Source organism: Elaeis guineensis, chromosome 1 (assembly GCF_000442705.2).
Source record: "Elaeis guineensis isolate ETL-2024a chromosome 1, EG11, whole genome shotgun sequence".
Lineage (NCBI taxonomy): Eukaryota > Viridiplantae > Streptophyta > Magnoliopsida > Arecales > Arecaceae > Elaeis > Elaeis guineensis.
In genome coordinates this window covers 32,894,862-32,911,917 of record NC_025993.2, presented here as the reverse complement: position 1 = coordinate 32,911,917, position 17,056 = coordinate 32,894,862, and the positions used below count along the sequence as shown (strand labels likewise).

At 36.9% G+C, this 17,056-nt stretch overlaps 1 protein-coding gene and 1 pseudogene across 1 annotated transcript; both read right to left on the bottom strand.

The window, feature by feature from the left end:
* Positions 1 to 2,297: 2,297 nt before the first annotated feature.
* LOC140855835 (uncharacterized) lies at positions 2,298 to 3,862 on the bottom strand (annotated as a pseudogene).
* Positions 3,863 to 12,591: 8,729 nt separating this feature from the next.
* On the bottom strand, positions 12,592 to 15,831 carry LOC105038101 (uncharacterized). Its single transcript, XM_010913789.2, has 4 exons — positions 14,841 to 15,831; positions 13,662 to 13,869; positions 13,142 to 13,271; positions 12,592 to 12,982 (listed from the first exon to the last, which is right to left on the bottom strand). Exons 1-4 carry the CDS (start codon positions 15,722 to 15,724, stop codon positions 12,732 to 12,734), a joined length of 1,473 nt encoding a protein of 490 aa, XP_010912091.1. The 5' UTR covers positions 15,725 to 15,831; the 3' UTR covers positions 12,592 to 12,731.
* Between the last annotated feature and the right edge of the window lie 1,225 nt (positions 15,832 to 17,056).

The window sequence follows — 17,056 nt, the reverse complement described above, 5'->3', positions numbered from 1 at the left end:
CCTTTCTTCTCTTTTTAAAACAACGTCGAACGTGTCTTATCCGCATGAGAGGATAAAGATAAGAGGTTACACATTTGAATTCAAATCAAATTTGAATTCAAACGAAAACCAACTTATCCCTATCCTTTTGGGCGTGAGAAGAGAAGGGGCGTGGCTCTTTGTGCGTGGAAAATATTTCACGAGAAACCTTTTCTCGTGTAAGTAATGTGGCGCACAAAATGGATAAGGATGAAAGGGCAAGTGATAAGTTATCCATTCAAATTCAAACATGCTTTGAATTTGAATGGCTAACTAATTATTTTATCCATCCATAGGGTGCACAAATGAGGGCGTGGGGAAGGGTTTTGCGTGAAAAAAATTTTACGAGAAGTTTCTTCTCGTGAATTCAAATGGGTGCAAGAAAGTTGGGTGTCGCAGAGAATTTAAAACAAGGTGGTTTGATTCAAATTGAGCCAACCTAGTTTAAAATAGGTTAAGCACAATTAGACCAGATTAAACCCAACATAATTAGGCTTAATTAGGCTCAATAAAATTCTAATCAAATCAGAAATTAACTAAACCTAACCCCTGATCAAATCAGGGACTAAACCACCTTAGCGATTAGGTCAACATTTAACCTAATCGGGTCAATCCAAACTGAATCCAATTCAATTGGACTTGATCCAAAAATAATTACTCAATCAAATTGAGTTAATTAGTGATTAAATCACTAATTAAACCTCTCATAAATATTGAGTCCAAATTCGATGGGCAATCAGGCATCAGAGATCATCGATATGAAACCCTGATCAAAGAGTTCAAATTTCAAATTCAAAATTTGAAATTCAAAATTTTGACCCCGGTACCCAAAATGTGTGAAACTCATGATTAGAGAATCCTAATTCTCAATCATAGAGTCTCAGCTAGATAAGACTCATAATCAGCCATCAGATCAGAAAGGAACCTCTAATGTGTGTGACCCCGCAGGTTCGAACTTAAACCGGTAGCACAGGAACCAATTCCTGTACTAATCGAAGTGACCATCTAGCAATGGTACCCGATGACCGGATAGGTCGAATAATCACAATCGCAACATTCAGAACCTACGTGAATATGGTTACCGTATAATTCATCCCTTTTGACTCCTGTGTTTAGGATGACTCAGGGTTAAACTGTCAACCCTGATGATATCATCCGAATCGTGCTCAACTTAATTAGTCCTGTGACTCCTCACTAGGACTACCCTGGCCAAGGTTTTGCTAAATTGAAACACGACTGTACACAGCTCCTAAACTGGAGTGGTCAAACCCATCTTGACACACGCACCGACAAGTCAAGTGCTTGACTACACCCAGCAGCCTTCCGTCACTGAATTAGAAATTCAGGTAGTCCAGTGCCTAAGTACAGTGAGTTGCTTGTAAGTCACCGTAGCGGTCTCAGGTCAGAGGGACATTTATACCCATATCCCATCGGAGCAAATCTTGACAGCAGAAATAGCTTCGGAGTTGGTCACGTTCAGTGCAGATGTACCATTACATCTCACCTGTATGCCATACCAGTGTCTCCACACTCTTTGGTTATGAGGACAACCAACCCATATGGCACACAACGACCTATGCTCGATAAACGTTGTCGTCCTTGGTAACAACGTATCATTTGGTCGCGAACATGTTTAAGGACTAAGCGACAAATCCTCCTTTGTCGAGTCTAGATAGTCCTAAGGACTTCACCACAACACAGGAGTTTATTAGAAGATGAAACATTTGTGATGAAAAAATATCAAAATAACTTTTATTTATTTATAATTCATGTACTAATACAAAAAGGAGCACAACCGTCAACAGGCTGACGATTGGCTTTGGGACACTATTCCCAATCCAAAAGGTATTACTAAAAATTCATAATGGTCATACCTGGTTCTAAATGCAGTCTTAGGTACATCTTCATCTCTAATTCTTAGTTGATGATATCCTGATCGTAAGTCAATTTTGGAGAAAACTTGAGCACCCTAAAGTTGATCAAATAAGTCATCTATTCGAGGAAGAGGATATTTATTCTTTATGGTTACCTTGTTCAACTCCCGATAGTCAATGCATAATCGCATGCTCCCATCTTTCTTTTTCACAAATAACACAGGAGCTCCTCAGGGTGATGTACTTGGTCGGACAAACTTTTTATTCAAAAGTTCTTGCAGTTGATCCTTTAATTCTCGTAATTCTACGGGAGCCATCCGGTAAGGAGGTTTTGAAATAGGCCCGGTTCCTGGGGTGATATCAATTTTAAATTCAATCTCGCGCATTGAGGGCAGTCCGGGTAGTTCATCTGAAAAAATATCAAAAAATTCTTTGACAATTGAGATATCATCCAACTTTATCTTTTCCTTCTCGACATCTATTACATGGGCCAAAAATGCTTTGCATCCTTTCCTTAAAGCTTTTCTTGCGTTCATGATTGAGATAATACCCAAAGATTGTTTGGATTCCTTATTATGAACTTCGTCTTGAAAGAAGAATTGCGGTTCATCCGAAATTTGAAATACCACTCTTTTTTCAAAACAATCAATATGTGCATGGTATGAAGATAACCAGTTCATCCTAAGAATAACGTCAAAATCATACATATTTAGCTGAATCAAATCTGCTGCTAATTCTTTTTCTTCTATTTGGATTATGCAATTCTTGAAAATAATGTCAGCAACAACAATATTTTTAAAAGGTGTGCTAACATATAACGGTTCATTTAGTTTTCTAGGCACACAATTCAAAGAAGTAGCAAACTTGAGAGATATAAAAGAGTGTGAAGAGCCAGAATCGAATAACACACGAGCATAAATAGAATTGACTGGGATAATACCTGTCACCACTTGATCATTTGCATTGGCCTCCTGCTGGTTTAAAGTAAACACTCGTGCATTTTCTTTTTATTTTTGATCAACTGGTTTGTTAGGTCTAGAGTCATCTCTTTTCTTATTTGGGCAATCACGAGCCATATGTCCTTTCTCACCACATAAGAAGCATGCTCCAATTCTCTTGAGACAAGGTCCATTGTGATTTTTTCTACAGTAGGAGCAGGATGAAGATTCTTTCTTCTTATCAGAGTTATTACTTTTGAAAATTTTCTACTGATCCTTTAGATTTCCTACTGATCTCGGTCTCTTCTTATCTCCTCTTTCTAGTTCTGCTCTTTTCAATTCAGATTCCACTTTCAAAGCTCGATCCAGTACGTCCTTGTAGTTATTGAAAATATGAGAAGACAGACGGGATCGAATTCTATATCTCAGACCTTGTTCGAATCTGTTAGCCTTACTCCTTTCGAATTTCATAAGCTGGGGGCAGAAGCGGCCTAGCTCATTAAACTTGTTAGCATATTCTAGCACCGTCATATCATCCTTTTGCTTTAAGGCTAGAAACTCATTTTCTTTTACCAATCTCATTGTCCCCGGAAAGTACTGATCATAAAATATCTCTTTGAATTCTTCCCAAGTGAGCTGATCATCATTGTTCCCATAGGCAGTTTTTATTGCAGTCCACCAAAACTCGGCATTTCTTTTTAACATAGGAACGGCTAATAGGACCTTCACATTCTCAGGATATTGCAGGGCATCAAACATCTTTTCCATCTCTCGAATCCATGTCTCTGCAGCCATAGGATCAAATCCACCCTCAAATAGAGGTGGGTTGAGCCTTCTGAATCTCTCGTAGTATGACTCCATAGATAATATCGATCGAGGAGCAGTCTGTGCCTGCTGCTGGATAAGCTGAGCTACCACTTGACATACACCAGCAATGTCCGCCTGTGTGGCCGGTGTGTCAGGAACCCGCTCAGCTGGTTGATTGTCAGCTCCTCGTGATGTCAGTCTTGCTCCTCTTGTCCTAGCGGCCATATTGCCAAAGTCTCGCCCTCCCTATCGCTCATTGCTTCCTATTTAAATGCCCATCATTATTACGTTATATTATAACAGAGTTACAGTACAGTTAATAATTTAAGTCAGAGTCTAACTATGCGTAACCTAACTACTCACTGTTAGGTTTTAAGTTCTACCCTTGATTAAACCTATTACTCTGATACCATAAAATGTCACGCCTGAAATTCGGGACATAACACGGTCATGCTACCAAGGGATGGACCCACAATAACACGAAGCCAAATTCATCTTCTTAAATATAATAACAGGTGTATCACAAATAAATGTAATAATAAAGTTCAATTCAATTATTTAATTAAACCAAAACTGGTTCAGAGCATCTAAATCCAAAGATGAAATAATCTAAGTCTTAAAATTCATAATGACTACAATCCATAAACATAAACTGAATTCCTAGTGCAAAATTTCCAAGCTTGCTTTGCTGATCCCCAAGCCTGGATTCCCTTTTCTTCGGTCCTAGCCTTATTTCTCTGTACATGGAAAAGAAAACAAAAAGAATATGAGCTACACTAGCTCAGTAAGTAGAGTTTTGCTTCCTTACCGGATCAAGCATAAGTTTTCTATGATAATGCATCATTTAGCAAATAACAATTATTGTAAAAATAAATATTTCATAGAGCATATAATAAAATAAGTTATAAGCTCATCATGCATGCATAAATCATGTATATTTCAGAATTATGAATCGTAAATCATTTTCATCATGTATTCATGTCATGTTTCAAATCATTGCTCACAGACATTCATGCTAAGGTCACTATTATACCCGTCACAGGGCCATGTTTCTTAATCGACAGAGTTCTTAATTCATGTGCCAACTTTATACCCGCTGGCAGGGCCATGTTTCGTGTGGATGCTAGCTCCGGATGTCGACCTTCCCGAAGGGATTCATTCATAGCTATCTGAGAGCCTTTGAAATCATTTTTATCTTTTTCTTAAAACATACATATACATAAATAGAAAAATAATGAAATTCATAATCATGCCATTTTTATAAGACATATTCATGAAATCAATGCTCATAATAAAATATACTTTTTCATATCACATATGCCGATCCTTATTTTATGAAAAATTTTAATTTTATCAATAGCAATTCTTTACATAAAAGTATGATCATTTCAAAATAAATAAGGAGCTTAAAATCCACTTACTTCGATCGTCCGGGACTTTTTAATCTTCCTTAAAAGAATCAGACAGTCCTATTTAATATATTAAATCATTAATAAATTTTATATATTTAATAAAATTACATAATATAAAGAAATGACCGATTTGATGATCAGTCCAATAAATCTCTCCCTTCGGCTCTAAACCGATTTAAGGTCATAGGTCCCTAGGAGTGGAAAAGATAGCCTAATAAAAGATTCATAGGATTTCTTGGAGAGAGAAATTTTTTTTTTAGAGAGAGAAAGTAGAGAGAACGAATCCAATTCTAGAGAGAGAAAGACTTTAGAGAGGGATGAGAGGACCTTTCTCTTTTTTTTTATTTATTTTTTATTTTTTATTCTTATTATTTTATAAATATATATTTTTTTTTTCTTTTTTTCTTCTTTTCTTTTCTTTATTATTATTATTATTATTATTATTATTATTATTATTATTATATGATTATATATTTTTTTTTCTTTTCTTTTTTTTTTCTTTTCTTTTTCTTTTCTTTTTCTTTTTCTTTTTCTTTTTCTTTTTTCTTTTTCTTTTCTTTTTCTTTTTCTTTTCCTTTTCTTTTCTTTTTCTTTTTCTTTTCCCCCCGGTGGCCTTCTTTGGCCGGAATAGGGGACCTAGAGGTCCCCGTTCCCTTATGTCTACCATTCACGGCCACTCCTTGCCCGGCGGTGGCCGGCGGCAAGGGCGGCCTTCCCCCGAGTTCGGAGGGCCCGTACCGACGGTCGGTAGTGGCCGTCGGTGCCGGAAAATCAGAGAAAGAAGAGGCCGGACAGAGGTTCTCTTTTCCAACAAAATTCGACGACATACGTCGCCGGCAATCGTGCCCACAGGCACTGGAAAGAAGGGAGAGAAGAGAGGAAGAGGAAGGAGACCTTACCACAACCTCCGGTGACCCCCACCGGCGTGAAATCGCGGTGAACACAGGTCAAGGAGTCGCGGCTTCAAACGAAAAAATTGGAGAAAAATCTCTGGCAATCGTCGGTGACTGATGGATCTACCTTTAGAGGAGAGGAGGGGGGTTCTTATAGAGCTCGTCCTAGGGTCTTTTAATGGCCCTAGGACTCTGATTCTTGATCGGAATCGAGGAAGAGGAAGACTCCGATCGGGAGTCTTCCTCCTTGCTCTGTTTTTTTTTTTTTTTACTGAGCTTAGTGGGCCGGGTTTTTACTGGGCTTAGTGGGCTGGGTTATCACACATCATATCCATATCTATATTTGTTTTATCTGACGAATACAAATACGGATACAATATTATTCACATGCAAAAATTTATGTCCATATTTATTTTAAACAGATACGAATATAATTCGGATGCTAAAAATATAGATATAATTATATATATTACTTAAATAATTAAACTTTATGACTGCAAAATTAAAGATATTACTAAATAAATGATAAATTAAATTATTAATATATTTATATAGTTATATATTTTTTTAAAAAATTAATAAATACTATATAAAATTGTATAGGATTATATATAGATTTAGATATTTGAATACAGATTGGATAGTTGTTTATCCATATCCATATCTATTTTTCTTTAACGGATATGGATACGGATATGAATATTAGTCGGATCTTCAAATTTTTATCCATATCTGAATGGATTCAGATATAAAAATAGATCTGGACGGATAATATTTATACCACTTTTACCTTTAATTGGCTTAGATAAAAGAGGTCTAACATATTAAAATCCCTTCAATCAACTACATATTGGGTCAGGGGTTCTACGCCAAGTCCAACCTAGTTCATGCTGGGGCAAAAGTTCTAGCCGGAAGTTAAACCTAGCATATTGGGAAGCCATGGAACTTTGTCCACGATGTGTACTGCCTATTAGAGCTAGAGGCTACCTTAGCTATATGCATGCCCCTACAAAATAAGAAATTAATGGGTTTTCTCCGGTGGATGGTGAATATAAGCATTATTTGAAACACTTTATACAGTTTGATTTCTGCAACTTTGAAATAGATGATGAATGATCTTAGTGGGCTAGAATTACTAAATTATGATTTTTCCCACTTAAGGCCTATTAAAAACAATCTAATTAACTTTGCTATCTAATTAAACACAAATAAGTTTGGATAAAATGTATTTTTCTAGGACCAACCACTGTAAATGTTTGAGCAAATATAACAAATTTAGTTTCACGTGTGCATGAGATAACTCAAATTTTTCAAAATGCCTTAGAAATTTATTCTTTGTTATAAGAATTTAGATCATTTTGGGGAATTTAATGAAATAGATAAAGAAATCTAATACAAGCCTATCTCTTTAAATTTGTTTGAACCTTCTCTCTTTGTTCCCATCTAACCTTTGTTTGATGAAGCATGACACCTTCCTCATTACTTGTAGGAAAATCACTTTGAGATTCAAAGAAATGAATAACATTACATACCAAGAATAATCAAAAGATACCAAGGTTGCTCTAGCATGAATTGTTGTTTATTGGTTGGCGGTTTTATAGATTTTTTTTTTCCAGTCCCAATGTCGTTGACTCATTAGTTGGTGTTTGTCGCTTCTTGTCTTGCTTAGGATCAAGGATCAGAGGTTTAGAATTTGAAGCCTCAACTTATCTACTTGCTTACCTTTTCTAAGTCATATCCAGCATAAATTAGAGGGAAGTAATAGCATGCTTATATTGGGCTTTTGGGCCTAATGACACATTTCCTTGAGTATCTTGTCCTTGTTTGGTCATCCAAGTTTGTGCAATCATGGTTGTCGTGTATCATCAATTGGGTGATTGTAGACAGGTAAAAGAACTAATGTGACATCTAACACTATGGTGGTGTTAGGTTTCCAACTAAAATTAGAATCAGAATAATTTGGAATAAAAATTGGAATGATCGTATCCTTCGAAACGTCTGGTTCGTGATCAGAATTAAAATTGGAATAGAAATTTGAATCTTTAGAAGAGAATCAGGATTAAATTTTACGAAGACCGGATCATTTTCATTCCACCGTAGAATCAGAATTGGAATGGGACTGTCCCAAATCAAATGGTTAGAATAGAAATCACCCATTCCCATTCTTATTTCAAACTCCAACTCCTCCCCAACCAAACACCCCTTAACAATTGAACTTCCAATGAGTCAATTATGATATTATTTAGCTCGAGGTATTTAAGCTTGACGATAACATGCATCTATGCAGATTGAGGCTTAATATAAGGGGCCCAGTATTAGTAGACTAGCACTTATATAAACTAGACAAACTCAAATGCCACTCCTGTGCTCCCTCTTTCTTTATGTTTTTCATCACCAATTTCCAACTTTTTCCTCTTAATTTAGTACAACTCGACTTAGGAATGCTCAGGCCCTTTTGGTCAAGCTTATGATTGTTTTAAAATAGATTCCTATTTAGAAAACATAATCATCACAAGTTTTTGAGTCCTATGTCTATTCTAAAAGCAGTTTTCAAGTTCATGGTTAGCACAAGGAAGTTTTCCAAAACGTATACGCCTACACTTTAGTTATTGGTTGACACCTTTGGCTTAATTTGCAAGCCATAAGTTTGATATCTATAACTTATGGTTTGTGAAATGAAATCCATCTAGATTAATCGAAGTCAACTCATATGTCATTGTGAGGTGTTTATTTTGATGGCTTCCAAGGATGACCATTATTAGTGTTGCTTTACATTGTGCAATACCAAAACTTTTCCCTAGCTATGAGTAGATTTTTAGTGTTTAGATATTAATCCAATCCTCCATACACACACATATATATGTGTGTGTGTTCTCTCTCAACTCTCAAGAAAATCGATGTGGATTCTTTTGAATCGCACAGTACCATATGACTGTGTAAACCAAAAGGGTCTATGAAATAAGTCAAAAAAATGTCTAAATTAAACGAAATTTAAAGACATACGGTGTCACCAAAGTGATTAACCCAAGAACTATTTTAATTTAAAGTGGCAGGTGGTGACCTAATAAAGGATGTGTCCCGTATTGTTTGTTTCTCCTTTTTCTTTTCATTTGACAAAAGCTGCCAATGACATTCTAGGGCTCGTAATAAATATTAGTAAAACCAAACTATGATAAAAATCCTGTTGGCTGGATCTAGAGAGCACTCAGCTATAGTTAGGTACAGAGTTCCTATGGTAGCTCAATTGTCTACTCAGCTTTCCTATGGGAATCTCTTTTTGGTATACCTTGATTTTTGGAGAAGTTCTAATTTCTTGCTTATGTCAGCAGAAATCCTTTTGGAGATCAGTTAACTATGACCAACAGAATTGTAATTTCTAGATTAACATATCAACAGATGACTTAAGATAACAGCTACTAGTATTGCAAGCTCATACAAAAGCCCTGCCTTGAAACTATAATTATCGCAAGTTGGAGTTCAAGGATAGTCAGGTTATATAATAGCTCATATTTTGTCTACCATAATATGGTGATTTATTAAAGCTTTTCCCTTAAAAAAAAAAATCTATAGTGAAGTCATGGGATCACAGAAATTGATACACTTCAAATCCGATCATTGCTAATCTAATTGAGTTATCAATGAAAGCTCGCCATGTGACCTCCACTAATAACACCATAAAGGAATCTAAAACTCCTACAATCGGCTCAGCCCAGGAATGCACATCCCGCATAGTTAAACTCCACAATATGCATAACGAGTGAGCGGTTATTACTAACCAAGCAGTTAAGATTTACATTCGTCTTTCTCAGTAACCAATTCCTATCTTTATTTCATATAAGCTGCATCCAGCATCTAGAGAACCTCAAAAAAATATATCATAAAGTCATGGGATTATAGGAACTGTCACATTTCAGATCTGATCATTGCTGACCTAATTGAGCCATCAATAGAAGCTCGCTACGTGGCCTTCGCTAAAAGCACCATCAAGGCACTTAAAACTTCTATACTAGATGAAGGTTACAACTCAGCTCATGAATACACATCTCGCATAGTTAAAGCCCACAATATGTATAACGAGTGAGCGGTTATTGCTAGCCAAATAGTTAAGATTCATGTTTGCCTTCCTTAGTAACCAACTCCTATCCTTATTTTCTATAAACTAAATACTGAGAATCTTTGGATATGCCTGTACTTATACTTTTACAGATCTCCACTATTCTCTAAAATTTTCGTCTTAGGCATCAGAGGATCCTTGCCAAACAATGTCTAGCAACCTTCGGTGTTTCCTTTTTTATTTTTAGGTCAGATTCCTAACTCTAAGCTAACCCTTTTATCCAAGCATAGCAATCCAAGCAGACTCGACCACTCGCCATTTGCCAACTTGTTCAGTTTTTAGGTTGGATTTTGATTGCAACAAGAACCATATAACCATCAGCCTTGTGCTTTAGAGTGGTCATGCGCATGCATGTGTAGTTTTTCTATTGAAGATTGTAGTCTGAAAAATTGGCTTTGACAAATTGACGCACCGTTAATGGATTATTAGTTTTTCATTAATGTTAGGCAGCTGTGGTAGCATATTTCTCCTAAGGTCCCCTGGTGGAGCATCTTCTCTTGTGAATTGGTGATGAGCCTCCACCTTACACTGTAATCAACAGCAACAAACAATCATGGTTACAAAAACAGCATGGAACCTCTGTGACATCATTTTTTCTGTCATGTCTAGCGATAATACTTCATGCAAAAGATACAAAAACTATTTCTCAATTATTAGCCATGAGTATGGTGCTATTTTTTTGGGTCCAGATTGTAGGAAATTTTTTAAAAAAATGATGCTTATGAAATTGGAAATATTAGGGAGAGTTCATTGGGTTTTATAGATTTATGGATGTCCACCCTCAAGTTGAACGACCGAAGCTTCATATGAAAAGTTTTAGACTTTTCCTTACTGGAAGAACTTACAGTATAATCGATTCTATGGTATTTTTCATCCTGCATACTTTAGGCACTTTTTGACCTGAGGAATGATTTAGCTGGGTAATGTAGTTGAGATCTGAAACTATATAGCCAGTGAGTTGGCCTTAATAGCATTGCTGTGAATTAGCCAACTAGGAAGGATAACAATTATGTTCAGTCGCCGACATAAGAACATGGAGGCATCGATAATCTCATAACGATTATGTTGAGTCTCCAATCAAGGATGGCTATCATGAAAAAGAATACAAGCAATCATTCCCAAATGTTTCTTTCCATTATATTTTATCAAGTTTCATACTAGCTTTATGTCCCCCCCCCTCTTTAGCTCAAGCTATTAGAATTGTATTTTATAGTAACCCAAATGTTTACCTTTAAATATTGCATCTCTATGACCATCCAAGGATCAGATTCCAAGCCTCTTTCAGCCTGGTGGCTTTCAACTCCTTAAATGGATGACTTCGGCCTTGGCTTTAAAACAGGCCCTTGATACTTCTAAGAGTTGTGAACATGTGAATTAAAGACATGGTAACAATATCTATTGTAGCTGGATCTTTCTAAAGCAAAAGTTATGGACTTTCCAATCCCCTCCTTTTGGTTACAGACTTTCCAATCCACTTTACTATGACCTATCCCTGCTTCTCCACTGTAGATAGTGGCTTAGCAACTAAGCATGGACTCAGCCACCTTTGCCACTCCACTTAAAATCTATTCCCATAACTTTTTCAACAGGAATTTCTCACACTCACATCACATGGATTTGTTTGGGTTTTGGAATGAATCCCCCCATGGGGAAGCATGTTCATCTTTTCCATTGACAAGAAATAGATATTTGCCATGGCTAATTGGACATTGGCCCACACATAGCTAACATCCTCCATAGGAAACATCAGAAGGTGAAAGTCACAGGTTAAAGAAAGTCTTCTTAAGCTTGAAACTAATCCTTGGTTCCCAAATTATATTACACTATCAAACTTGTTAAAAAGAGAGAACTTCCACTTATTTTCTTCATCGGGTTCCTCACTAAGAATATCTACCATGTTCCAAGGGTTTATTAGTAGACTAGCATAACATAATTTTAATGGATTTGACCTGCAGGGCTCAAATTACAGTAATTTAGACTTAGTCATCTGGTCAGGCCTATTAAAGATTTTGCACATGATCTGCCTAGAAATATCCTACTGTATGTGACTACTTGGTCTGTTTAGAATGGCATGCAGAGCATATCAGCTGAATTGAGCTCCCATGTCTCTAATATTGTTTTTGGCATTGCATTTTCAATTTCTAAGTTCTAGATTAAGGTTCTTTTACACATACATATGGAAAGGAGGAGGGGTGGATTGTCATTTGGGTTCAAAGATTCAGAACTTGATGCAGTCAAAATCTAATATGATTTTTAGGCTGTTTCATGATGTTGATGAAATGATGAATGTCCAGGCCCCTTTTTCCTTGGAAATAAAGAAAATGCCATAGTAAGAATTCATAATTACTTTGAATATTTTATTTAACATTTTTTTAAATGATCTCTACAAGAAAATGCAGAGATCTCGTTTACCGCCCATAAGAAAATGTGTTTTTGATCTTGGGCTACATAACCACAACTAAAATTCATGATATTTCATTTTCAAATGCTTCTCAGCTACTAAGTAACCATGGCAGCATCCTATTGGGAAGCAAAAAGATATAGTTCCCTTGCCTTGTATCATACAGTACTTCTAGCTTTAGACAAGATCGTAGCAAAATCATGAACAAAAAAAGGGAAAAAGAAATTCTCACAAACTATATAAGAAAAGAAGAAGGATGAAAAAGAAAGTGCAGTCAAAAGTTAGTTCCCCATATGGCTTTAGATGAGAACCTATCTGTCTTGATAACTCTTTGCTTCGGTTGGCGACATCTGCTATCATTTTCCTTAACATTAGCTATCATGATGTCAACCTTTACAATGTGATGGTCTGAGGTTCCTTTTGAAGAGAGAACTCCATAAGAGCCCGGCACAAACTTATATGGTGAATTTGGTGAGGCTAGTATATAATCAACCCTTGTACCATACTTGCATGTTCCTTGCACATCTGCGATGGAGAACAGAAACAGTGTTGAGTGCCCAAATAGTCTATTTGATCACAGTTTCCCCTACTCTATAAAACTGGTGTCATTTGATTGAAGCATCTATTTTTCTTTTTTCTGCAACCTAAATCTTGCTAGAACTGTAGTTGAAGTAACTCCATTACCTTGCCCTTTCGCGACAATGACAACAGCTTCACATTCCCCTGCAAAGTTCTTGGCATCCAAGTAGTGTTTCTCCTTCAAGAATTTCATCACTTCAACTTTTGGTGTTGGTTTCCCAATCTCTTCATAATACTGCAATGAATATTCCAACTTGTGTGAGGCCTTGAAATCTGAAACTGACAGCCAGGTACAAAAGAAGGCCAACCCAGGAGCAAATGAAGGCCCTTTTGGTATTTTTGTTCTCAAAAACCCTGGAAGAAAGCTGAAGTAGACCTGACAACATCTATGATAAAAACCCTTTTGTTTTTTCTCTTAAATTGAATCTTTAGCGCATTTGGAAGCAAAGATTTATCGCTTTTAAAGACAAGTAAAAGCAATGAATAGCAGAAATTTTGTGCGAATGCTGTGCTGCCTTCAACATCAATCTCAACATGGTATTTACTAATTTGTAAGGAAACAAAACACTGAACCAGCAAAAATGACAAAGATTCCCTTGGTTGCCAATCATAATAAGATGTTTACCTTGACAATGTCAGCCCATCTTTCAGCAGAATAGTCTGTTTCTTCGAGAGCGTTCAGGCCTCCGGCTAGTATATGCGGTCCATCACTGAATCTAAGTATAGAGTTTATTTGCTTCATTCTCCAATTCTCATCCAGATGGTCAAGATGGGTGCAATGGAAGTTTACTTCTCCTGCATTGGGGACCTCGATTGTGGCCTTCAACACATTTCTGTGGGCAAATTACAACATTGAAGAGCATATGGTCAATTAACAGATTCATGAAGCTGAAAATCTTCCAAACAAGGCAAATTGTATGCTCTAGATTGGAATTCCTCATATGATCATAACTTTAAGTCTAAATTAGATAATGTATTGCAATTGAATTATAATCAAGGATTGAGACACATGATCTACTTAATAATTCAGAAGAGTTGGCAATAATAAATTTTCACTCTTTTAGCTAGGCCACTGACACAGACTGCTCCAGGTATTCAAATGTCAAAGTAGAAAAAGGCACTTGAAATTAAGATATGTAGAACCCAGACAACTTATAAAGATAAACTAATTTCTACTGTTTGCTTCATCTTTCGCATCTATTTGCTGTGTTGCCAGGAAAAAAAAAAAAAAAAATAGAGGAAACAAAGACTCCCCACATTTCAATAAATTTTGGCAAGCATCTGTGACAGATTTGTTTCATCCTCATTAATTAATAAAAAGAACCATTCTTTTGGCATGACAACCATGCTACAGAGCAGCTGCAAACAGCTTATGATTACCGAACCTAAGATTTCCTTTATTTTTAAAATAAAGTTGCTTATATTAATAAAATTAGGCAATCTATTAACCTGGGCACGGCTTTTCAATAAACAGTCTTCTTTCTTGGATTCCAAGGGAAGGTCTGGTAATTGCTTTCCATTTCCTTACTCCAATTCGCTTTCCATAGAGTAAGTAAATTACCATCAATAATATAGATCAACAACTCCTCTATATCCACATAGAAACCAGATGATTTAAGGATTCATCCCTTAAATCACCTTCATTTTTTTTCTTTTTGTTAATAATGTGATATGGATTTTATTATAGCCAATTCAGAATCATAATTGCACTACTAATAACATGAATAAAAGACATAAAAGATTTGAACTTCCAAATAATTTTATCACCAGAAAAAAACAGAAGAATTCTCATAAGAACACCTACCTGAAATCAGTGTCATCAAAGACTTTCTGAACTCTCCATTGTTTTATAGGCCATTTCGAGAGGATCGCATTCCCATATTCCGGCGCCCAACTCTCGGCAAACACATAATTCATCCCCAACCCTGCTGCCAAATCCGACAAAGGCTTCATCCCCTTCTCCTCCTCTGCCTTCACATTCTGCAGCCCAATTATATCAGCTCCAACCTCTCTCAAGACATCCAAAACACTCCTATTGCTCCTCAAGCTCTCCCTCTCCCTCTCACCCCCAAGGCCAGCTGAAAGGCTAAAGCTATAAGACACAGGAGCTTTCCCTTTCCAATCTGCACTCTTCCTATCATCACCTTCTATAGAATTCGTCTGCTTGCTTCGCTTCTTAGAGATTTCATTATCAGGGAGATTGATCGAAACTCTTAAATTAGACTTTGCAAAACTCTGCTGCTTTAGTATGCTCTTTGGCCGATCATTTGCTGTTTTACACCGGATGTCGAACTCCACCGGGTCCATGGTCACAGATCTTTGTATCTTCGGGACGGCTGGAGCCATCGAAAACATTGCAGCATTGAAGGAGGCGATCCGAACTGGCCTGGTGGCTTCTTGAACATTTGGTGGTGATAGCAAGACTGCGCCATCGGCAGCAGTTGCGGCAGCTGATTCATTCTTCATCTTTGACCGGCCAAACCTCCGAATCACCACCCGGGATTTGGTGCGCCGTCGACCGGGCCACCGGAGCCGCGAGCAAAGGTGGCGGAGCTTGTGCTTGACCATTCTAAGCATGGAGGTGAAGCGAGAGTGACAGTAGTGGGATGGAGGGGAGAAGAGATTTGCTATGGTTTTTCCAAAACCATAGCTCTTGCTTCTTCTTCCTCTTCCACAGAGGGATGACATGAGATGAGACGAGTTGAAAGAAAGAGGGAGATTAGTCTTGGTTTAGATTGGGTTTAGTTAGAGAGCAGGGGCGAAGTTTTCATCTTCTAGTTTTGTTTGGGAAATGGTAGGAGGACACGTGGCAGTGAGATGAGAGGTAGAAGGGGAAATCTATTAAATCTCCTATCTCAACTGCCCAAGGAAGATTAGGTTCCTTGATTAGCTATTAGCCAGCAGGGTGATGTTGTTGAGCCTACTTTTAGGGGATAAACAACTGGCTTCCTCAACGACTCCCCTGAATACCGTGCGACTGGGATTCTTATTCCGATATGGCTTCTTCTATCTTATTGATGCTCAATTATATATAAACATACATACAGCTCATTCATTCACTTAGCTACAGATATAAATTATTGATACAAGAGGCTCCACAACATGAATGAAGTATACCCGGCATCATGTTCATCAGGCGGCGGAGCACCATGCCAATCATGCATCTCGGCTTCTATGAGCTCTATGCACCCTGTGCTCGTCTCGGATTACTATCGGTGCACTTCATCTCTGTTTGTTTCCATGGTGCACCATTGATACAATGCATATGGTGCAGGATAGAAAGAAATGGACGAGGTATGGATGGTATTTAATTTCGAGAGTGTAGATGAATGAATAGAGATGAATAAAAGTAACAAATAATGTATGGAAGTTGTAGAATATTGTTTAGGTTGCGTATACTCCTCTCCTCGGAAAAGAACATTAGAAGCCAAGCATAAACCACAATTCTGACCAGATCGTTGTACCGTACCGGTGGCACTCCTCCGGATGGAATGAGGATAATATGGCGTAATGTACAGAACTAGGATATAATGCTAATGATTTGGTTTAGGAGGCATGGATTAGCATAATTTAATCTAAGGTGGCATTAATTATCACAAATCTAAACATTCTTGGTGCTGCTTAGTTGTTATATGTTTGTTTAGATACAATTCAAGTGCGGCGTTGGTCATGGCATCATGAAATTTGAGCATAATTTGGTAGTATTTGGGCTGTAGAAGGTTGGATTATGTAATACCACCAACTAGTCCTTGTGCAATGTGCAACGCATGTTAAATAAATAAAAAAAAAAAAGTTTAAAAAGGATTGGAGGATAAGAGAGACAAAACATCTGGATTATAAAAGAAAAATATCAATGTACCTTTTAAATTTTAAAAAGAATCCAGACGATTAGGGATATGCACAAGAGATAAGTAGAGACTTTTTAAATACGGCCAATTTGATTTTAGAAATTGTATAGATGTGAGTCATTGCGCATGGGTTATATATTTAATCTCTTAATCGTTTCTTTTTTTTAATGTA

What these genes read in the sequence shown, in the direction of transcription:
- LOC105038101 (XM_010913789.2), bottom strand. Translation starts at nt 15,724, where the DNA reads ATGTCATCCCTCTGTGGAAGAGGAAGAAGAAGCAAGAGCTATGGTTTT. An exon ending in GATGGGCTGACATTGTCAAG is followed by an intron (nt 13,272 to 13,661) that starts GTAAACATCTTA and finishes TATTCATTGCAG; the next exon opens with TATTATGAAGAGATTGGGAA. An exon ending in CATTGTCGCGAAAGGGCAAG is followed by an intron (nt 12,983 to 13,141) that starts GTAATGGAGTTA and finishes TCTCCATCGCAG; the next exon opens with ATGTGCAAGGAACATGCAAG.